Below are 24,449 nucleotides of genomic sequence, written 5' to 3'. Positions count from 1 at the left end.
GGAAAAGAAAATGAGATGTTTTTATCGAACAATAATAATAATTTTTAAAAGCTGAGGAAGGCAACAACAAAGAGGGCATCACGCGCTGCGTTTCCGGAGGTTTGAGACGCCGAAGCAAAGCAACCAAAGCAAAAACCAGCAGCTTCCTCATCTCATCTCCTCTCCTGTCCTCTCCTCCGGTGGCCGCCGCCATCTCTGACGAGCTCCCGCCTCGCCGAATCTCCTCGCGAGTGTTCGGGCCTTGCTCCACCCAGCGGGCCGGGTGCTCCGTGTTCCTTCTTGCTCTGCTCCGTCTTGTTGGTGGTGTTGGTTCCGGTTTGGAGGCTCCAAGATCTGGAGCGCTGGAGCTCGGGAGGTGGAGAGAGCCGCCGCCGATGAAGGGCAAGGGCGGCGCGCTGGACAGGCGGTCCTCCGCGCGGTGGAGGGTGCTGCTGCTCTGCGCATTCTGCTTCGGCCTCGGCATGCTCTTCACGGATCGGTGTGTCTCTGTCTCTGTCTCTCGCCGCCGCCGCTGCTGCTGCCGGCGGCGGCGGCGGAGGCAGTGGATCTCGCCGTGCGGTTTCCGTGTTACGGTGGGCACTGATCGGGGGTAAAAAAGTGGTCTCTGGGGTCAATGGTAGATTTTCCCGTGGTCTTTGACCTATCTGAGATTAGTTTTTTTTTTTAGATCGACCGTTTGAGATTTGGAGTTTGAAAGGCTTTCTGATCCTAGCCAATGGCGTGTTGGGTTGTTTGAAAACTCTCGGCGAGCTAACTGCCAAGATTTGTTTGTAGAGTGATTGGATTATGAGCTCACTTTTTTCTAATTCTCCTGAGTTCATGGCGATCTGGGATTCTGGGTTGGTGAAAAGATCGACTTTTTTTAGAACGGGAATCGCGTTTCGATGTGGACTGGTGCAGGTGTTTTCTTCTGCTGTATCTGCTCGTGTGTGTGGTTAGGTGATGCTTGGCTCACAGTTGCTGCATTTGTTTCTACAAAAAAAAAAAAAAACCTTTGCTGTTTTGATGTCAAAGGAAAAAGGAGAAAAAAAACGATGCATTCAGTGTAGGTAATCAGGTTAGAAATCGAATTAAGGATCGGAGTTTTTGCTGTCTTTGGTGAGCTTCTGTTCACCTAATAATGGTGTGAGATCTATCAAAAGCTTGCATTTCGAGTATGCTTCGCCCAATGAAGTAATGCCCTTTTTGTGTGGATTTGAACTTGTTGTAGTAATGTAGCGTGGGCTTATTTTCATTTATTGTAGCATGGATTCGTAAAAATCGCCTTATTGTCATTGAGCGTTATGGTTGGATTTAGCTTTTCAATCTTCTGAAGCAGAACAAAATGCTTTACTTTAAGGAGTTGTGTTCAGCATAGGACTGGAACTTGGCCTAACAACTAGTTCGGGATCAGAGTTCACTGGTTCAGTTGCTCATTTGAAATATTGAGGGGTCAAATAGTGAATTAATCAAATAACGGAAGAGCAATGACAAGAACCATTATGGCTCACGACCCTTTCTATTTTTTGAATTCATGCAGCTTGAAGAGTATATTATTTTTTCTCGGTTGCTCTTTGTAATTTCCTTGACAATTTATTTTGGGTGGTTCTACAGTTTTTGGACAGCACCTGATACCAGTAACCATATCATGTCTCAACGCCGGAGGCAGGATAGGGAGTTGCAACTCATATCAGAGGATTGCAATACAAAGAGGGTGAGCTCCAATTAAAAGACTTGTGTGGTTCTAGTCTTTTCGCCATTGATCTCATGTACTATGTGGTACACTTCAATTGGGTTTGCAGAAGCATGGGGAAGACAAAGATATAATGGGGGAGGTAACCAAGACCCATGAAGCAATACAGTGAGCTCACTTGGCTCTATTTCCTTTGAGGTTACAAGTTGCTTGAATATTTGTATCTGAAAGGATTCGTCCCTGGACTTGTTTTGTTTTTTAGATTGTTGGATAAGTCAATCTCCACGCTGCAGATGGAGCTTGCAGCTAAGCGTAGCACACTGGAGCTGCTCCGTTCTGGTGGCTCACCAGTAACCTCAGAAAGTAGCCAACCAAGGAAGAAGGCATTTGTTGTTATTGGAGTAAACACTGCATTCAGCAGCCGCAAGCGCCGTGATTCAGTGCGAGAGACATGGATGCCTCAAGGTTGGTATATCTTGTATTGTAAATTTATGAATGAATACTAGCAAAACGTGTTATCAAATTTACGGATTCATTAATTCGTTGGTTTCTATTGTTAGACAGTTCATTTTTAATCATCGTCATCACTGAGGCTCTTAGCTTGATTGTTTTAGTTCCTAGTAGCCCAAATGCCCAAATGGTGGTTGTTATAATGATATTTGTTGGAACTTGATCACATGCACCTCATGTGGCACATGACACTGAATTCTATGGGGGCATTTAACTATTTGCCACTTTTAAGATTGGATGATAACAGATTTGCTACTCATTGTCTATGACATGTAGATCTAGTGGCAAATCTGTTATCACCACTCGTAAGAGTGGCAAAAAGTTAATTATTCCGAATTCGAATTCTGCTCTTTATTTTATCTTACAATTAAAATTTAAATAACATATGTTGACTTACTATGAATTAGGTTTGTAAGTTTAAATGTTCCTACTTAGTCTGGAGGGTGACCTTAATCTTGGCCTTTTACATTATGCCATATTCCGTAGATAAGTCGAATGTGATTAGTCATTAGTCTTGTGCTTAACCTTCCTTCCATGGTCCTTTCTTTAAGGAAATATGTGCAATATATATGATCATTCATTTCATACTGTTCTGATAGTAATATGGAATTTATAATTATTGGCAGTATATCACTGGTCTAGTTGTTAGCCCTTTCATTGTTATTGAATTCCAGAAGTTATCTTTATCTTTTAACTATATATCTTCTTGTTCTTAGGTGCAAAGCTGCAGCAGTTAGAAGATCAAAAGGGAATAGTTATTCGCTTCACTATAGGCCATAGGTAAACAGACGGTTCTTGTACTCCTTGTGTGGTTTACAGAATTACAGTTTAACTTTAATCAGTCTTTTTCTCTCCGCATGTGCTTCTAGTCATACATGTGGACATACTTTTCTCTTTTGTGTTAGCAAATCTGCCACTTTGCCTTTGCTGTAACATATAAATGTCTGAGTCACACATGTGAAATGTCAGAATTGGGTTAGCTGGTATGTTGCACAACATTACATCATGTTGCAAAAATATGTAGTTCTTAACTATCTTCATCGTCAAGCACAGTTCAATCATATCCCTGTGCCTTCTAAGAGCTGATTTGGGCATTTGTGCAGAATACGGCAAGCACCTAAATTATGTGGGAATGCACTGAAATCTAGTGGATAATTTGTTTATGCAAAACATTATAAATTCATTTTGAATCCCCTGTTTTGGATAATCAGCAGTCCCTGTATGAAGGGTTGTGCATGTTTTATTTCAGTGATATAACCATAATCAATATACTGCCTCGTTCTACAAAGCATTGCAGAATACTAGTTTTCATATGCTCCAATATATGTACATCGAAACTTGAAATACCTTTTTAAATTTGTATAAACACTAACTGTTTCAATGGCTTTGCAGTGCTACATCCAACAGTATATTAGACAAAGCTATAGATTCAGAGGATGCCCAGCATCGTGACTTTCTTAGACTGGTAAGTAATGCTTTCCTACCTTTCAAAGCTTTTCGCCATTACTTTCCTCCAACCAACACTGACCATTTTATCATTTTCATCCAGGACCATGTTGAAGGGTATCATGAACTCTCAGCCAAGACAAAAATTTTCTTCTCTACAGCTGTTGGCATTTGGGATGCTGACTTCTATGTCAAGGTTGATGATGATGTGCATGTGAACCTAGGTGTGTATATTTGCGTTCACACTTAGTCTATTGTTGAAATCTATAACTCACTTCATATACAAAAACAGGCATGCTTGCGACTACTCTTGCTCGGCATAAATCAAAACCAAGAACTTACATAGGCTGCATGAAGTCAGGCCCAGTTCTCGCTGACAAGTAACGTTAACTGCCTGCCTTGAAATGTAAATATAAATGCTAGCTTGAAGTAAATGCCTGATTGAACTAGTTCCTTTCATATAGGAATGTGAAGTACCATGAACCTGAGTACTGGAAATTTGGGGAGGAAGGGAACAAATACTTCCGTCATGCTACTGGACAGATATATGCAATCTCAAAAGACCTTGCGACCTACATTTCAATCAACCAGTATGTTTCCTATGCCATGTCCTGCAAAATTCTTATAACAGAAAAAAAAATACTGATGCTTCCAATGATATTTCTCAGGCCCATCTTACACAAATATGCGAACGAAGATGTATCACTCGGTTCATGGTTTATTGGTTTAGAAGTGAATCATATCGATGAAAGAAACATGTGCTGCGGGACTCCACCAGGTCAGTATCCTCAATCTTGAACAGTGCTTCTCGTTCGCGCCCTTTGCTTCATTCCTTCCTCTAAAATTTTGTGTAACAACTGCACAGATTGCGAGTGGAAAGGGCAGGCAGGCAACGTTTGCGTCGCGTCTTTCGATTGGACCTGCAGCGGCATATGCAAGTCGGTCGAGAGGATCAAGGAGGTACATGCCCGGTGTGGCGAAGGGGATTCTGCTGTTTGGAGTGCTCTAGTCTAGCGAAGGAAAGGAAAAAAAAAGACCCAGTGCCCCGTAAATATGTAGCATACACGGTAGGCTCGCATGGTGACTTCTGCACAGGCGACTGATGATGAACTCACCAAGCAGATGGCCACTTATTTCTGGTGGTCTGGACTGACGACATGGCAGCACAAGTAGCTTGAGCTGAAGGATTCTTGCGCAGAGCTTTCAGTAGGTGTGGTGGCTTGCTTTGTGGTCACCTTTGGTGACTTTGGGTGGTGCCAGGAAAAGAGAGGGAGATAGACCGGAGTGGATTGTTGGGAGTGTTGCATTTTTAGAATTTGGGGGGGGGGGGGGGGGGGGGGGAGTTTCTCAGGTGCTGTGTACCAACGTAGAAAACCGAAGGGCTGTAGAAAAAAAATGTTGTTTCATGCAAATTTTGATCAATTCTTTTTGCAGCTTTCTAGACCATTTTAATTATCCTGGTGAATGTATGTATCGCTACAGAAACATGGAAGTTGTGGACAGCCATGGTGTTACCGTCGTAAGAACAGGGTTTTGAACGCGCTGCAAGAATCAAAGAGCCTCTTTTGTTCCTTGTATAAGCTTTTGTTTCGTGGCGTAAAACTTCCTAAATTTGTCTAGAATCCATATGATACTAATAAATTTAACCGTATATATATATATATATATTATATACCTGTTAAATAAATAAGTCCAAACAATGTTAGATTGTCTTGCAATGTAAAAATGGAGTAGAAGAGTTTATCACTGCCCTGGATATTATCATTAGATGTTAAGCGTATCATGCAGGCAGAATGCAATAGGAAATCACCGAGATAAAGAACATCGCCTTGTGAAGGGATCACCGAGATAAAGGAACCAAGAACAGCGAGATACAGGAAGGAACCAGAATGAAATAGGAAGAGGAACACAGACACAGAAAAGGGCCAAAGAGAACTTTTGAGACCAATATAACTATTCACCTTTCCATGTTAAAAACCCATCTTATCTTTTTTCCAAAACAAAGATAAGCCCTGAGAAGGGGGAAAAAGGAACCTATTTAAAGGGCAGCACAGCCACATGCGCCTCCAATAACCGGACTTACATTTTGGTATTCCTGGGAAAAAGACAACAAATCCTAAACTTCCTCTCTGTTTTATCAAGCAAAAAATTGTCAGAGCTACCAGTGATCCACCTCCCCAAATTGCTGGACAAGCGTCAATAGAGGGAAAAAATAATCTTGACTTGTTAATCTAGACAAAATTCAGGTCAAGACTCCTTGCTACCTGTGTTCTCAACATCCAAACAAACCAGCGCCCGTTGCTCAGTGATGTGATTGACCATTGCATTTTCTGCACACAGCTCCTGTGGCCCCCGCTCCCTGCACTAGTGTTCTTCAAGCTTTGGTTTTAGTCCCTGCGTTAGGCTTCTGCAGTTCATTATCCAGCCCTCTGCCCGAATAGATGTACAGGAGAACGATCTTGATGTTGGCGTTGTCTTCCATGGACAAAAGCTTCTGCTCTAGCTCCTCATTAGCCCTCACCTGAAAGATTGTTGGAACAGGTGTCACAAAAAAATGTTGACAGAAGTTTTGATCAAAGTAAATAAAGATTGCTGAAAACACTATCAGATTCTGACTTTGGTGAAGTCGGCATGTTGAACAAATATTTTTGTTCATGGACAACAAAGATATCTGACCAATGAGAAACTAAGATGCAACTTACAGTGACAGCAATCTCTTCCAGTCCCAAAGGTTCCACCACCTTATCTTTTTCCCAACCAAGAGATATCATGAAAGCCACAAAATCAGCAGGAAGACTATCCTCAGCTGGATGCTCATCATCTCCTAGTTCTGTAGCCTCTGACGAGGAACTGGCCTCCTCACTGCCAGAATGGGATCTCTTGTACCCATCATCTGAATCTGCAGCTGCTGATGAGGAACTTCCTTCGGTATTGTTTGAGAGGAACACCCGAAATTCAGCTCCCCTATCGGCAGGTTCACATGATGAGTTGGACCTTTCTAGTAGAAGATTATGAGAAACCCCATCTGCAGTGTGCTCCAAGGATGAATTGTTCTCATTATCAGACAGGTGTCTCTGAGATCCATCAGAAGAATTTGATTCTTCACAGGAACACTTTCCATTCCCCACACATTTCACATCAGCTACACTAGATAGCAATGGACAGCCTGACTCAACAGTTGAGTTTGCACCATTTGAAGACTTGGTCCTCAATGACTCGAAGAATTTATGCTTATCTCTTGGATTTAATTTTTTATCCACATAAGCACCTTGCAGTGGGGAGAGAGGAATATCATGGGGGGCAACCTTAAGCTTTTGGCTGACACATGGCTTTTTCAGTGGTTCCACTGAAGCAATAGGAGCTGGAGGAGGACTCATAGGATTGTCAGGACAGTCTTTGGCAGTGTTTGTAGCACATTTTTGCTCTCGGGTGAGGATTTTAAAACTTCCTGGCTGAGATAACTTTGAAAGATCAGTTTTCACTGGAGCTCGAGCAGAGCCATTTGTGGACGGTATTAATGATTGGTGTGTAGCCTTGCTAGGACCAGAAGAATCTCCATTTCTCGCACCTTTTGTTTTTGAAGAACTTGTTATCTGAATAATAATTGAAATCAATTAGTTAAGCAAAATACATTAATCCAATGCTGCAGAAATTGTGATGAATTGGAACATAACCAGAAGCAGCAGGTTAACAATAACACCATTTGGGGGGAAATTGTAAAGCAAAAACTAAGTGCTCGTAAATAAGGTGGATGTAGATAGGAATAAGAATGAATCCCTGATTTGGCGTACTATCATAGGCATAGAAAGCACAGAGAGTATGAGCAAGGAACTACAAAGTCTTTCAGATTGTAATAATATGTACCCCTTGAGCTGGGATATTTCTAAATGGTACTTACCCCACAAACAATGAAAAATGCTGTGTAACAATGGTGATAGAAAAATATCCAGTCCAACAAGAAAAGAGCTTTACTAAGTTCATTTATGGTGTTGCTAAAGTATTTGGCTATTACAGATGCCAACATTTATGGAAAGTAATTAGACTCTTGCCAAAGGCCAAAAGTTAATCACAAATGAGGGAGGCAATAGACACCTACTAAATGTGAATCATCATTATTTTGATGTGAAGGAAAAATACAACTTACTGAAGATTTGATTGCTGGAGATGTCATAGGTCTTAGAGTGTTCTGTCTTAAAGTGATTTCTTCAATTTTCTGGGCTTCAGTCGATACCTGTTAGGAGAATAATATGCAAATGAATCCAGACAATCGAAAGGTGAATGGCATAATCAATCAAAAAGCTCATTGTGTGAAATACCTGAGGTCCAACTGAAATTCTCAGAGGAAGTTGCATCACAGTCTCTGCCATGCTCAATGAAGTCCCACTGCTTGGTGCTGCCTCAGGCTGTTTACTAGGAGCCGGGCGTGATACAGAAGATACAACAAAGTTTTTCTTTGGCTCGCTTGAAACAGGAACATCCGCTAGCACTGAATTCCAGCGATCAGGTGCAGCAACCGGAGGTATTCTCTGAATTGGAGAGGTGATACTCGGAGATGGTACTCTACTTATATCTTGCCTCCCATTCTTGTCTTCAAAACTAAGTTGTGGGAATTCTCGCTCAAAGGAGACGCCACCAGTATTGCTTCTAGAGGTATTACAATTTTTTGGACTAACTACTCCTTTATTCCATGTATCTGTCTTTGGGCGGGAACGATTCAATCTATCCCTTTCAGGTCTACATGTGCTAAATGAAGCAAAACCATCACGTTCTGTTGTAACAGACCTACTCTCCCTATCACGGGAATCAAAATCCTTCTCCCGCTCTCTTTCCCTATTCCTCCCAAAACTTGCATAGCCCCTTGACTTCCCCATGCCATCCCGGTCATGCTTACGGGGTCCATTTGAGCCTGAAACCCGTGATGAAGATGCCCTGGAATTCTGGTCACGGCTGTGCCCAGATGAATGATTTTTTGATGAACCACCCCTACCTTGATTATCTGAAACATCCAAGAAAATATTTGTTTACTATAATCTGATGGCTTTGCAATAGAGACAATAACACAGTATATTAATGATTCAGGTATAGCCTGCCAAATTCATATAAATGATTCAGGTATAGTTTGCCAGATTCATTACAGAACTATAATAGTCTAGGCTTTATGAAACAGACGAAATATTTGGGTGATGTTTGTCAAGAACCATAAAAATAAGCTCTACAATGGTATCACAGAAGACTAAACAACATAAACATCCTCAACACAAAGAATAGTGTTCATTATCGGAAAAAACTGAGCACTACCATAAAAGCTGATACAGCACAAAAAAATTCTCTGTACTCACTTGTCATTTTAGCAAATACTTATCACTTAAGTTTTTCTAGGCCAACAAAACAACCCTTATTAAATTTTCATCGGTGAAATTATTACATCAACACAAATATAATCAAAAGGGCAAACATCATAAATTGAGTAGTAATCACTTGCTTTCCGCGCATTTAACTAAAGTACCGCTCTCTTGGGAAAAAAAACAACAGCAAGTATGATCAGATTTTCAACAATAGCCAGTATGTTTTCAGTTAGTTCAGAGAACAGCATCATAAGTCATTTCAGTTAAACCAACACAGCATGTATCTAGATACGAAGCTATTCATGCATAATATTACTAATAAATTCATGCATTATTACCAATAATAACATTGGTTGTACAAAAATATACACCAAATCTACTTAGTTACTCTAACTGTTCCAAATCAATCACCTAATAAATTAAAAACTACATAATATAAATTCAACCATATCAATCAAAACTGCGAGTAGAGAACAAAAAGATAGAATTACCAAAAACCCTAATCACGTCTGATTGCCTCAGAACGAATATTATCGGTTCCACACAATATCATATATCCTACTGCCATTATACAGTATATAACACAGAGCAATCCCTAGAGGGGATGCATCACATTTATAGAAAGCAATCTCGCTCAAACAAACACAAAATTGGCAAGGCCAGTGAGTTCACCTGGGCCTGGGCGGGTTGAAGCTACGGTCCAGAGGTTCGTGGCTCCTGTGGTCGTGACCTGGCCCTGCATCAGCCATTGCGGCTTGAGCGCCGGTAAGTCCTGCTCCATGGCAGCCGGCACCACTCACCATCTACCCACTGGAGACGGCGAGCGGAGAGGGAGGAAGGGCCCTTCTCCACCGATCCAATCAGCGCCCACCAGCACAATCAATCGGGCTCCGCAATGCGACACAACTAAACCTGACCTCCGCCTCAGCCACAGCGGCCGCGGCCGCCGACCTCTCCTGCTCCCCCGCCAATCACCCCTCTCACCAATCACCTCATGGCGGCGGCTTCCACGCCTCCTCTCTCCTCCTCCACGCCCCCCCCCCCCCAAACCCTAGCGAGGCCGCGCCTCGCGCCGCGCCCAAACCTCAAACCCTAGGGCTCACCTCACCAGCGGCTCCCCCTAACCAGAGAGCCGCACAATTCACACGCCCAAAAGAAAAAATCGGGCCGCCGCCGCTGCCTCCTCCTCCTCCTCCTGCTCCAATCGCCCTGGAGAGGCGGGCCTTCTCCCTCTGATCGGCGAGGAGTCGCAAATCCGCCGGAGAACCAGCGCGCGGCGAGACGGCGATTGGGTTTTCCTCCTCCTGAGTCGGCGAGCCGAATTGGAGAGCGGCCGGCGGCTGCGGGGTGGGAGGGGCGCAGGCGCAAATGGAGAGAAGACAACAAAAAGGAAAAAAAAGATCGCTTACTAGGTTGCGGATTATATTTGTGCGAGGGGTTTTATAGGATCAACCTTGCGGGCTACCACGGTGGCTATACTTAGATACATTTTTATTATATATATATATATATATATATATATATAGTGGTGGATAAAATAACCTACGTGTTTTCAATGGTATTCTAAATGAATTTTAGGCATGAAAAAATATTGTTTTTATTTAATAGTATATCATACCGTATTTATCACTAATGGTAATCAAAACATTTATTATATATCTTATGTCTTTTTATTTTAACCAATTCAGTCAGTTGGGTTGAATTATTAGGACAACACGGCTATATAGATAATCAGTGGTGATACCAAAAATAGACTAAATTTGAACAATTCACATTAATTTGCCTATTAGCTTCTATTTTTTTCAAACTCTAAGGTATAATTTTAATGGATATCTAGACTTCAGGGCTTTAGCCCAAGATGTCCTACCCCTAGTACCGCTCCTGCAAGTAATGGTATATAGTTTGTTTTTTTACTATTTTTGCACTGGCAGAAGTAAAATTGAGTAGTATCTAGATATTTAGTTTTTATATTCTATATTAGCTTTTCTCATATTATTTTTGTGGTGTGTTCATAACTTTATATACAACAATGTAGGAGGAAATGTGATTGTAGCTTACATGTTATTTGCAAGGGCTATAAAGCCTCACTATTCTATAGTAAAGTAAAATATTGTTTATAATTTTCCATGTATATAGCTAAGTTTTTAAATATGTGTAGAGAGATTAATGGTTAGCACGGACAATCGATATAAAAGTGTTACTACCAACTTATGGAATATCCCCTATAAAAAAAGATCTATAATGGCAATTGGCATATGACTACAATTTTATAGGCTAAGGAGATCCTACAAAGAAAAATAATACTTTCCTGGTGGTCTCACTCGGTAGTATTATATTGTTGACATTATCATAAGTAAGATGTGATCTCAAATGTTGATTTATGAGTTTTCCTAACAACAGAAAAAAAATGTATTGCCAATACTTGAGACAACAATACAGATAGATACAATCCATTGGATTGCAAAATATTAGAGAACTATATTAAATTTTATTAGCAACAAAGACCATTGTAGAAACCCTTCAAGAGACTAATATTCTTTATAAAATAATGACAAATGATTGATGAAGGACTTTAGTTTGTTCACACTTGATCCTAAAATGAAGTTAGGAAGTGCATAGAGAGAAAGAGGGCAAATACAAAGAGGCAGGAGCATAGAAGTTGAAGACGAAGGAATTTTGGTGTTAGAGGTAGTAAATGCCATATCAAGAGCCTTTGTGGAACATCATATAATTCATTTGGTCTTGTTATTGCCCAAATCTAATGAGTCTAACTACATCATCATCATAGCACAATGAAAATTTTGTAAGATTAGATACGAAGAAAAATGTTTAGGCTATTCTCAATGTGACGCTTAAAAAGTGCATAAGTAAGAAAACACAAATGTGTTATGCGCAACATATGTGGCCTCCTCAGCGCGACTGCATTTTAAGTTTAGATTCAATTCCATCAAGCCAATCCCAAACGTATGAACATCATTATTGTAGGAACTAAGCCAAAAGCAAAATATGCTTATCTGTAGAAAAAATATAGCATAATGACATTACAAAATGTTAAATAGATTATGTTATGCAAACAAAAATTTTACTTCCTCTCAAATTACTCTATGTCATTGTGTTTATCCAAATTCAACGATTTATCATTGACATTGTCACTTTCGATAATATAGTAGTGAGTTTATCTATTATTCTACAATATGTCATCCGACCGAGAATATTTTTTAAATATACCGAACATGTCCTTACATACTTTCAAGGCTAACAATCGATTATACCTTTAAAAGTTTCAAAACAATGAAATTTGTGTGCATCATCTTGATATGACGTGAAAAAACTGTGTATAAGTTTCAAGTTTTGTATTTTATTTTTGTTTGTAATATATATATATATATATATGTTATATGCAACACAATATATACTTTTTAAAAAAAATAAATTATATACACTGACTGTTCATGTTGTGTTGGGAGGCTATGCACAAAAAATCACAATTCTTTGAAACATCTAAGTGTATAAATCAATCATTAACTTCACGTGTGTATAAGGACATTCTAAGTATTTATCGGGTCAATGTCTATTGTAGAACAATCGATAAACTTATTGGTGTATATAGGAAGTGACAACAGCAATAACAAATCATTGAACTGCAATTGACTCAAGGGCATGGAGTAGATTTTATGTTAGTTAAAACAATCTCTATGTACAAACTAGTTGATACCTCACGTGTTGCTTCGGGCATATTAGAAATTTCAAAAATTTGAACATTATTATGGACGATTGGTATGAGTGCAGTTTTAGATTTGTAATGAGAACCATAACATCAATTAAGAATTTAATTTTATAATGGATTGCAAGCACAATGAACAAATATATGTATACCAAATAAAGGACATATAAAAGGCAGTGTAAAGACATAATTTCAGAGTAACATGTAAATATATAAGTGTATTATTTTATTGGTGATCATATCAAATAATAGAAAGGTAGTGATAACTAAATCTAGATTGAAATAGAAGGTATGTATCTAGCAATATAAGTATTAAATCTAAATGTTGGCATCTCCATCGATGAAATTGTAGATAGATTGGGACCAAATCTATGGTTTTGTCTCCATGGTGGTCTTTTGGGCTAAAGAGGATGAGTCAATCTAATGGGCTGAAATTCATGTACACGTGGCGACAGATTCAAAGCTGACCAGCTTTGATCGAACGATTGTAATTTCATGATGATGTGACCTTCTAGGAATTCAACCTTGTGGGTGAACTATATAGGAAGAGAGGATACCACATGCAATTCCTTGTCTCTGTTGATATTTTTAACTTTCATAGAATCTCATTTCTCTCTAAATATCCATCGTTGTCATAGTTTTATACATCTAACAAACGGATAACAACCTATTCTAATGGAAATTCCACTTATGCGTATCTTTATCATCATTTACATGTATATGCATAATTATAGCAACTAAATCATGTCATGGTTGAAGATTATGTTCGACCAAAGCTCCATGGAAAGAAACATCAATTGAAACAATACTACTAACAATTATTGTTGTTGTATTCTTCCTTCAAACAATGTTATATAGAGATCGATAGCCATACACTGACTTGAGGTTTCCCATCCTAATCTCTAGACCAGTAGGTTGTCTCGTATGAATTGTTTGTTTCTATTATCTAATTGGTTAGATATGCATAAGTGTGGATTTTTAATTTAATCGTGCATACTCACTTTTGCGGTACGCACAAGTGTGGTGTGTATGCGATCATGTGCATCCATCTTAACAAAGATAAATAATACAAGGAAAAATACAAAAAGAACATCCTAAATGTCACCATGACTTTGTGATCCCCTATAAGATGATTTGTTGCAATTTGTTCTCTCCAAATTCAATATGGTTTGATTTGACCCACTTTCGATGTATGTTATATCTCTTAGTCAATATGACGTTAAAGCATACTTTATCAACCTTGGTGGGAGCACATAGGGATGAAAACGGTTATAAAACAATCTTTTGCATTTTTATTTTCAAATTTTTTTTTGGAAACTGATATGGAACGTTAAAGGCGGAAATGGAAACGATGTTAGCATTATCGGAATTCTAGAAACGGAACCACTAGAGCAAAAATATGTCAATATCAGTCGCTAGACTGAAATGCATGTAAAAAACAACTACATATTGAGCATAAGTATAAGTGCATAACAATAGCACTTCATACTTACACCATATTAATTAATTAATATCGTACTAAGTATAGAGGATAGGAGAGGAAAAATTTGTTTAGGCTTAATGAGTCAGATGGGTTGCACGGTTGTACCTGTGCGACTTATGTAGACATGGGGTTTTGTGGGCATTTGGAAATTTTTTAGGAATTTTTTGAAATTTCTAACCCAATACTAAATTCCAGCAAATCAATCAAAAAATGCATTGACATTTCTAGAAAACTTTACCATTTTCATTTCCAAGTATTTTCTTTACCGGTTAAAATGGTCGGGAAAAGCAAAAATAAAAGTCAATACGATCAGGATTTTCCGTATAAATTTCAACCACAGGAGCACGAGATATAGTTAAGTTGTGCTTGGCTCACCAAACATGTGGCTTCAAGTCCATATTTTTCCTCAGTGGTATAGTATCACATCGAGCTTGTCTTTCACATCTTGAATCTGTCAAAATAACTAGCCATCACTAGGCCCATCAGACATGCACAATTGCTTATTTTTTGATGATCCTAATGTCTAAGAGTGAAAACTCGAGACTACATGTGTTCAATGCCATGCTAGACTCCACGAGCGGGGTTGTTGTGACTGTCTCATTGGGCCTGGTCAACATAAACTTCACACTGACTAATAAATACACCATGTCATGGATAAAAACGTGACTAAATCAAACCAAAGTGAATCAGGAAGAAAAATATTATGGAACAAATCATATTATAGGGGAATTTTAAACTTAGGATAACGTATGGCAGTGACTTTTGTCAAATTCTCAAAAACCAAATGAGGAATTCAGGCTCTCATTCTTTTCATAGCTGCAACTAATTATGAGGCAAAATTTAAATTTTAAAACTTATTTTTGGATTTGGTTTATAGTTGCCTTATCATGATTTATTTTAGTACTTCTATTTTTGAGTCATTATGAACATATTTATAAAAAAGTTAATATAATATTTGTTTGCAAGAAGATAAAGTGAAAGCGTGAAACTGAGAGCCTCATAAAAAGTGCTATTCTACTGTGACTGGACTGTTTTGCCCCTGTACTAGTGCAACAGTCTAAGTGGCTATTTGGATTTAGGGACTTTTTTTTAGTCTCTTGTCGCATCGGGTGTTCGTATGTTAATTAAGAGTATTAAATATATATTTATAACAAAACTAATTGCATAAATAAAGTCTATTTCATTAGACAAAATTTTTAAACCTAATTAAGCTATGATTAGCAAATGTTTACTGTAGCATCACATTTACTAATCATGGATTAATTAGGCTCAATAGATTCGTCTCACGAAATAGTTCAGAGTATGAGGTGAATTTTATTAATAGTCTATATTTAATACTTCTAATTAGTGTCCAAATATTCGATATAATAGGGACAAAAAAAATTCGTGGGAACCAAACCGACCCTAAAGACACGAACAAAGGTGTCTATTAGCTGACTCTCTCAATCACCACGTAAGCAAATTTGGTGATGTGGAAAAAAGAAAGAAGGAGAGAAAAGTTCTAGCTATGTATGACAACGGCTTAGAGTTAACTCTTGACATTTATTAAAGGAATTTTTTTACATGAGAATGTATAAAAAGAAAACTAGCTTAATAAAAATATTTTATTATATTAATAAAAAACCACACCTTACTAGTATCATTATAAAATAAATTTTTGTTACTGACGTCGCTGACAAGAGTTCACAACAGACTCAACAGTGTCACAAACTCAGAGGTCACAGCAGCAGCAGTAAAACGAATCGATCGCCCAAAGTCGCGAATCGAACCCAGCCGAAGTCGAACCCTCCACCTTCTTCTTCGCCACCACCGCCGTTGAGCGCGCCCCCGCCCCACGCCTCCGCCTCCGCCTCCCCCGCCGGCGGGGACTGGCGCGGGGGAGGAGATCCGTCTGGACCGGTTCCTTTCGCCGGTAAGCTGTTCCCTAAACTCAAGCCGGATCCATTTTCCCTCGCATCGTCTTCGCTTCGTTCTTGTCGTTAGATGGGAACGGTGCGAATCTTTCCTCTTGGGGTTGGGGGTTGCTCGCCGTCCGGTTAGCCGGAAAGCGCCCATTTTTTTGCCAGTTTTAGGGTCCCCTCACGGCCTGGCCCCTCGGTGCCTCGCGCGCACGCGCCGACCAGCCTGTGCTCCAGTTTTGAGATACTGGGACAACGAAATTTTTGTCCATGCGTAAATAACCCAGTTGCAATACATGGTGGGTACACTAGTTAATCAGTAGGAATACTCTGTTGCAAAAATTCTGGATCTGCCAGTTGTGCTGGATATCATGGTCAAGAAGAGTGGTTGCTGAGAGTGAAACATGGGACTTTTCTTTTTCTTTTGTTATCTTATTTCTTAGCCATGGGAGTTGGAGTAGTCCTGTAGAATGATTTGTGTTACGTTATGCGTTAATCTATGCGTGATGTATGTGAAAACTACCTTATTTCTTTTAGTCTTCTTTCTGGTGCTCCATTGTGATATATTATAGAGCTCTGAAGGGATATCTTTTCCATATGCATATCTTTGACGAATGATTTGACTTATGAGTGCATTTTGTGTGTTCCTATTGATTGTATCATACTATGCATAACAAGTTTTATCCTAAAGGGCAGTAGTAGAGTACAAGCTATGAAGATCACTAAATAAGCTGGGGCTATATGCCTTTGGGGTCGTATCTAGCGGAAATTATCGTTTTTCTGATTTGCTGAAAATCATTTAGGTCTAATGCCAAATTCAATAAAAAAATCTACCTTTTGTAGCTTCAGATCAAATTAAAGAAATTGCTTGCTCTTAGCTTTGACTTCATTTCTTGTTCTCTTTCTGCCCCATATTTTTGCTTATTATAAGCACAAGAGAAACACCTTATTAATGATTAAAACAATAATTTGTGGATAAAAATTTTATATACGTGCACTTAGCGATCTAAAAGCAAAGGCTAGAAAATAAATTGTGATGAAAAAAATTCCAAAGTCAACTCCAAATTTAATTTTTAAAATTCAAATTTTGGGTTATATATGCATAAGCATAAGCGAAAAGATGGAAGAATTTATTGCATTTTCCCCAATTTTGTGCATGTTTTCGTGTGATGTTTGGGCTGTCTAATACATGCCATGGAAGATAACCGTGGCTTGGCTGTACTGGTGAATGTGAACTATAGAAAATAAGTGTGGTTGTAGTGGTGAATGCAAACTGGGGAGCTCCCCTTCATGCTGGATGCTCCTTGTCTCTCAGTCCCAATTTTTACCATGCTGATCAAGTTAATGAGATGCACAGGAGGGTAGTTTACTGAGACTATGATTTATTTGTTGCCTGCCATAAGAATCTCCAGCTTTTTGTATATATAGTGCTGTGCAACAATAGTAAGTTTCCCTAGTAGTCTCTACAAAGAATATCATATCCATGATTGAATGTCTGAATCTATTGCTAACAAAATATGTATTTCGTAACCATTTAATCTGTTGGTAATCGAATATCTAAGGAACTGTTTGGAGTATGGGAATTCCATAGGAAAGGAACATCTATATCCACTGGGTGTTGTGTCTTGTATGAAATCCTTGAGAAAATCATATATTCAAAATGGGTTCTAAAATTAAATGCCGGTGGTAATTTTATATCGAAGCATGCTCCAGTAGCACCAAAATAGAGTCCAAGAGTCGCAATTTTAGTTTGTAGCATTAACACATAATTGTCTTCCCATCCTTGCAGACTTGCAATTCCCTCTTACTTATAGTTTTCTGAAGAGATGGCTAGATCTCCGAGGAGCCGGAATCTCCCAGCTCGTCGACATAGATTATCTTCATCTTCTTGTGAGTTACCTGCCTTCTGCTGGAAGACGAAAGGAACAGGTGAGCAAAATGATATGGCATTGGTCTCTGAGAAAAAGGAATGGAAAGGAGCTACTTGCCCAGTTTGCCTGGAGCATCCACATGATGCTGTCCTCCTCCTCTGTACTTCTCACCACAAGGGATGCCGGCCATATATGTGCGGTACCAACTACCAGCATTCTAACTGCCTTGAGCACTTCAAAGAAGCTTACGCAAAGGAGAAGTTGGCCCACGGTGTATTAACTGAGTCTTCACCAGGCCTTCCATTATCTTCAAATGCTCAGCCAGCCAGCAAGCAACCATGTGCAATGGAACTTGCATGCCCTCTTTGTCGTGGGGATGTTAAAGGATGGACTGTGGTTGAACCAGCTCGCCAGTATCTCAACCGCAAGAAAAGAGCCTGTATGCATGATGGCTGCTCATACATTGGTTCATACAAAGAACTTTGCAAGCATGTGAACTCCAAGCACCCTTCAGCTAAACCTCGTGAAGTTGATCCTGCACATGCAGATGAGTGGAAAAAGTTTGAGTGTGAAAGAGAAAGGCAGGATGCCATTAGCACTGTCAGAGCTATGACCCCAGGGGCTGTCATTATGGGAGATTATGTGGTTGAGTTCAATGGTGGCAGCAACAACAATTTACTTTCTGATGGAGATGATTTGGAGGAGAGGCTCAACTTCTTCACATCCTTAGATCGCACTCTGAATGAGAGACTTGACTTCTATGAGTCATCAGATGGTAGTTTGGATGAGAGCATCGACTTCTTGGCATCCTTGTTTGGCCATGGCAGGAGAATCGCTACTAGTGATTCATACAACAGGGCTTACAGAAGGTACAGGGAGAGGCCTAGGCGTAATATCACAGCGAGCTCAGTCGCTACCCCTGATATCCAGCATGATCCAGCTAACGCTCGAAGAGGACGTGTTGGTAGTATTCGAGCCATTGGGAGAACTTCACGACGACACCATCCCATGCTGAGTCATGCAAGGTCAACACATGGCAGCTAAGAAATGAAACAGCTATGGGAAACTGGGAACTGTTCATTCTATCCATCTGCAAGGGAGGCAAAATAACATACTGGCAGTTGATGCCTGGTTTTCAGAGGCTCACCAGGTTCTTCAGGTACCCTTTTCTTTACTGAGACAGACAGCAACAGAGGACACAGGTTGAATGAAGATCTCTGTTGGGCACTGCTCATTCCTATTTAGGGCAAAACCAGTGCTGCCTTTTCCGGCGCTGCCTTGCATGGATTTTGTGAATGCCCTTTCATGAGCTTTCTTTTCCCCACATTGGATCGTCGGAGACGGTTTTTTGTTTGGCAGCAATTGCTGTTCCAAAGTTTAGACATGAATATCATGAAAACTTAATGGGCATACATGCTTTTCATGTGTTGTTTATTTTGTATCCATGTGTTGTGGTGGACCCTGTGTTTGATTATCCTAGCGTCTTGTTTGTTAGTTATTATCCATGAACATATCCTGTGTTCTCTCGTTATCATGCTGTAACCTGTTAATGGTGTGATTCGGCAGTAACACAGCACTCATACCAGTTGCTATCTACTGGTTTAAGTTATTTTCTGCTACTTTCACATGAGAAATGTCTACCCCGGGTAAATGATGTAATCACTGGGATGAAATTTCAATGGGCATTGCAGTAACTATCAACCTAAAGTTGATTTTAAGACTTTATTTTATCATAGCTTATTTTTCAGTCTTTGCTTTGAGATGACTAATACCATATATATAAAAATTTTATTTATAAATTATTTTTATTTGTAAATATGTTATTTGGCTTTTTTATGAAAAAAAACAATCGATGAGCACCTATGGTTCTATCATTCAGAGATTCCTATGCAAAAGAGCAATAATATCAGCCTAAACACCGTTAAAAGAATCAACCTGAACATCAATCTAAACCATTTCATGAAATCATTCTTTACAGAATTACATTATACACCGATTACTGTTCTCTTAATATCTCATCAAATCAAGCTGGGTAACTATCCATCATTCCATCTCATTATTCTCATGCAACAACTAATGCTCAATCAGAATCCCTCAAAGTAAGAACAAAAAAAAAAGGTAAACGTTCAGAACGATGGCATTGTTTGTGTCGGATGTGGCACACAAACTGAACTATCTGCAAATTCTGCACTCGATTTTGTACATCCCAGGAAGCATGAGGTGAAGCAGAAACCTTTTTGAACATATTCAGAAATCTCGGCGCGGCAGCAGGAGAGCTGGAAATTTCAACAGGTGGCAGCACGCGCTTCAGGTTCAGGAAATACCGACCGTCTTCCCCAGCAGCCACATGACAAGGGAGAACTCGATCATGAACAGCGCGTGCAGCCATGTCCTGTCGACGACGAAGCCGTACACCGTGATGCCGCCCCGGTTGTTCTCCAGGTACGTCACTGAGAATAGCACACCACCAGATCAGGTCAGGACGACGTAGATCATAAGAAAAGCAACGAGCAGGACGAGCTGATGAAAATGCAGTTCTTGCCACTGTTTGCTTACCCAGTGCCTGCCTCTTCTGGAAGCAGATGTTGTTGTTCTGGAAAGGAATGTACTTGGAGTCGCCGGATTCGTCGTCGCTGGAGGAGGAGGCGGAGGACTCGTAGTCGGACTCCTCGCCGGAGGCCATCCAGTAGGCGTTCGCCGGCGCCATGTAGCCGATGATGGCCGGCAGGTCCGGGTTGGGGTTCTCCTGGTCGTTGTTGAAGGCGTTGATGGTGGCGTCGGCGTGCCACCCCGCCGCGACGCTCGTGATCGCCTGCGTCTTGTGCGTGATCTTGGCCGCGCTCTGGAGGCAGACCAGCAAACCGGCGACGAGGCTGATTGAGCAGAGCTGCAGAAGATGTGCGCAACCGGAGCACATGTCAGAGGCTCGCTCACATGGAGGCCATTAGGCCAGTGAAGTGAAGTGACAGAATGAAAATTTCCAAGTCTCATGCTAGAGGATAACAGGGATTTGCTGCTGGATTAACTATCAAAGCAAACACATCGAATCATCTTTAAGATGGAAACGATGCCCAAAGAACAGATGACCATTCTGAATGAGGGCCCAACAGTTAGGTTGCAGAAACTCCAACGTTCTATTTGCAACCCAACTTTTCTTCTTTATCTCACTTCTGCAGGATATTTTTCTATATTCAACTTTAAAAAAATGTGCAATTCTTCAAAGCTTCTATGCGAATTTATCTCTTAACGTTTTTGCAAAATAAATCTAGCTGTATAGCCTTTTGAGACACAGACAGCTACTAATGGAATGGTTTTTTTTTTTTTGAATGAAACTAATGGAATGTTGATGGGGATGTGAATCTAGTCTCATTGTCTGCTGTGGTCCAGGTGGACTTGTGTGGTGGAGGTTGATGCACTCACTATTCTACTGTACAGCTATCTGAAATTTGTGTTTTCTTTTCAGGTTATGCAAGCTGCTTTTCTCTTTGCTCAACCTGATCTAGCATTTTCACTACCACCAACAGCAGAATGCCGATTTCAGAGCTTGTAGAACAAACAGGGATACAGCAGAATTAACAGTTACTAACTCTTTTGTCCCAATTTTACATTTACCCAAATGCGGTTCCTATTTGGAAGCTTTCTAAATCTTGAAGAAACAAATCTGTACTGATTGCTTACTGTTAATATCCATAAAATCGCATATTTGAGCACTGTGTTTCATTAGTCCATCGAATTCCTAATTGCATAACATTGATTCTCAATGCAGAAAGCAATAAGCATTTTACCATAAATCTGAATGAAATTAGCCCCTTTCTAATTAAAGAACGAGTGGAAAAAAGGAGGCCTTACCGCGAGCTCGCCGGCGGTGGCGAGGTTGATCTGCGCGTGTGGCCTTGTGGTGGCGAGCAGCGCGGAGAACTGGCTCGCGGTGACGAGGACGAGGCACCAGAGTATGAACCGGCGGTAGCGGTGGCTGATCTTGTGGAGCTGCTTCCTGATGACGCGGTGGCGCTCGAGCACGGCGGCGACGTCGGTGAACCTGCAGAACTCGCGCACGAACCCCTTCATCCGCAGGATCTGCAGGTAGCAGATGGTCCGGAAGAGGACGCAGACAATGAAGAAGACGGCGGTGCGGTATGCCCAGGAGGCGAGCTCGAGCACGCAGGCGGCGGCGGACCACCACGGGGAGCGGAACGGCGGGGCGGCGCAGTACCAGTAGGCCTTGTAGGCGGCCTCGGCGAGGGCGCAGGGGAAGAGGAGGCAGGCGAGGACGCGGAAGGAGCCCGCGAGCTCCGCCATGTACCCCACGCGGACCTCCTCGGAGTCGTGGCGGAGGCGGTCGAGGTAGAGCAGCTCGCGGAGGCCGCGCCGGCGGAGGAACGCCGTGAGGGAGAGGTACGCGATGGTGGCCGCCAGGGTGAGCGACACCTGCACCTGCCCGTCGAACGGCCGCGGCGGCGCGGGGGCGGCGTCGTCCCGGAGCGCGAGGGCGGACACGACGACGGCCGACGGGACCGCGACGGCGAGGAGGAAGAACACCGCCCACGAGGCGGCGCGGCGCGGCGCCGTGGAGCGGTCGACGCAGAGCCAGCCGAGGCAGGCGCGGAAGCTGTGGAGCTCGTCCCGCGCGTGCGACGCGCACCGCGCGTAGTGCTTCTGCTGCTGCGGCGGCGGCTTGTGGCTCGACGACGGCGGCGACGACGACTTCCGTGGCAGCAGAAGCGGCGACGCCGCGGCGGGCGCGTCCGCCATGGCCGCGCCGCGGGTCCGGGTGGGGGTGGCTGGCCTTGGCTTTCGAGGAGGATGCGGGATAGTGGTGGCGTGGGTGGGTGCCACTGGGGGTGGTTTTGATGGCTCCGATGTGTGGCTGCGAGTGGGCCCGGCCACAGATTGTGGGGAGAGGCCCGTGGACAAGTGTTAGAAGCTGGTCGGAGTTGGTCACGCGAAACATCATTTGATTTTTTTCCCGTTATAAATGACAGAATTAGCTAATATAAAATTAAAAAATTACTCTATAAAAGTAACATGATAAATCTTTATATGAAATATTTAACTTTTTTCTATAAAAAAATTTATTTAGTAATTTGAAAACATGGTTGCAAAAGATAAATAATCTGGATAAATTAAAGCATCCTTAGAGCAAGTTCAATAGTATAGCCAACTACTCGCTTCAATTCATCTATAATCAATCTAATAGCTAATTAATATAATAGTTATCTACAAAACATCAATACATGGTCCCACATGTCATACACATATTTCGTATTGGAGCCTGTGCTGGCTGGCTATAAATTAATAACTCACATCTCTTCTCTCTTCTCTTTTATCTCTTTAAAATATGCTCATAGCTGTTTATTGTACCTGCTCTTAGTCGTGTCACATGCTACGGAAGCTGGCCCTTCCATGTTCGCTGGCCCTTCCATGTTCTCCCGGGTTCTCGGGAATGCCTTGCTTTCCCGTCCCAAATTAGATGGCAATGTTTCCCCTCTTGAGGTCCTTTCGATTTAAATAAAAAAAGAAAGTACTCTTCCATTCAGAGAAGGTACAATAGCAGCTATAAACATATTTTAAAAAGATAAGAGGAGAGAGAACAGACGTGGGCTGCTAATTTGTAGCCAGCTACACACGGGCTTCAAGAAAAAATATGTGCATGACATGTGAGACCATATATTGATGTTTTATAAGTAACTATTGTATGAATTGGCTATTAGATTTACTATAGATGAATTGAAGCTAGTAGTTGGCTATACTATTGAACTTGCTCTTAAAATGCAACTCTAGGATTTTAATCTTGTCACGTATTCCCTCCATTCCACTCCACATTATACCACTCTCTGGCCTAGACATATATACAAAACATATACACTATACAAAACATATACACTGATGAACCTAATCAAGCCCATAAAGTCTTATAATATAAAACAGAAGTCTTATAATATAAAACAGAGGGAATATTATTAAGCATTTATAATACTATTGATAATTGATAATATTGTTTGTCTATCAATTATTTTATATTTAAAATTCTTTCTATTTTATCCCCCTATCATCACTCTAATATATTTCTTATTTGTGTATCGTAATCTTTTCTTCTTGCCTTAATAGCTACTAAAGAATATATAAATGTTTTTATTTTGGGAGAGACATCATAATGTAAAGTGCTCTCTCAATTTTAATATATAGATCATATTTTTGTTTTGTTATAATAGGACTTGACAAAAAGAAACTCTATTAAAATGTAATTTTTATTACATAAAAGTGTTATTATATTTTATTTCAAAGTACTTTCTTCTAATTGTATTTTTGTGTCACATATGTGACATATTAATAGAGTATTTTTTGTCATACCCCTGTTATAACGCAACAAAATACGTGCTATATTTATATTGAGTAATTTTCTGTTTAAATTTGTTCCACAATTTAAGAGATTTTTTTTAAAAAAAATACTCATGGATGGAGGGAGTAAGAATTTTACATGATTTTGGGGAGGCACCGGT

At 40.7% G+C, this 24,449-nt stretch overlaps 4 protein-coding genes across 4 annotated transcripts; 2 read left to right on the top strand and 2 right to left on the bottom strand.

Moving 5' to 3' along the window:
* The first annotated feature begins 81 nt into the window (after positions 1-81).
* Positions 82-4,963, top strand: LOC102700774 (beta-1,3-galactosyltransferase 7-like). The gene is made up of 11 exons (XM_006647339.3): positions 82-478; positions 1,594-1,693; positions 1,782-1,840; positions 1,935-2,137; positions 2,899-2,962; positions 3,575-3,647; positions 3,732-3,852; positions 3,921-4,008; positions 4,093-4,218; positions 4,297-4,406; positions 4,494-4,963. The coding sequence occupies exons 1-11, from the start codon at positions 375-377 to the stop codon at positions 4,640-4,642; spliced, it is 1,197 nt and encodes a 398-aa protein (XP_006647402.1). The 5' UTR covers positions 82-374; the 3' UTR covers positions 4,643-4,963.
* Positions 4,964-5,564: 601 nt separating this feature from the next.
* LOC102700496 lies at positions 5,565-10,301 on the bottom strand. The gene is made up of 5 exons (XM_006647338.3): positions 9,646-10,301; positions 7,945-8,624; positions 7,773-7,859; positions 6,331-7,221; positions 5,565-6,149 (listed from the first exon to the last, which is right to left on the bottom strand). Exons 1-5 carry the CDS (start codon positions 9,752-9,754, stop codon positions 6,003-6,005), a joined length of 1,914 nt encoding a protein of 637 aa, XP_006647401.1. The 5' UTR covers positions 9,755-10,301; the 3' UTR covers positions 5,565-6,002.
* Positions 10,302-15,899: 5,598 nt separating this feature from the next.
* Positions 15,900-19,518, top strand: LOC102700211. Its single transcript, XM_006647337.3, has 2 exons — positions 15,900-16,092; positions 17,868-19,518. Exon 2 carries the CDS (start codon positions 17,905-17,907, stop codon positions 18,991-18,993), a length of 1,089 nt encoding a protein of 362 aa, XP_006647400.1. The 5' UTR covers positions 15,900-16,092; positions 17,868-17,904; the 3' UTR covers positions 18,994-19,518.
* Positions 19,519-19,891: 373 nt separating this feature from the next.
* On the bottom strand, positions 19,892-22,751 carry LOC102705507. Its single transcript, XM_006648697.3, has 3 exons — positions 21,799-22,751; positions 20,506-20,836; positions 19,892-20,399 (listed from the first exon to the last, which is right to left on the bottom strand). Exons 1-3 carry the CDS (start codon positions 22,699-22,701, stop codon positions 20,263-20,265), a joined length of 1,371 nt encoding a protein of 456 aa, XP_006648760.2. The 5' UTR covers positions 22,702-22,751; the 3' UTR covers positions 19,892-20,262.
* Positions 22,752-24,449: the final 1,698 nt, after the last annotated feature.

The sequence above is a fragment of the Oryza brachyantha genome, chromosome 2, assembly GCF_000231095.2.
Source record: "Oryza brachyantha chromosome 2, ObraRS2, whole genome shotgun sequence".
NCBI lineage: Eukaryota > Viridiplantae > Streptophyta > Magnoliopsida > Poales > Poaceae > Oryza > Oryza brachyantha.
This window is presented reverse-complemented; position numbering and strand designations above follow the sequence as displayed.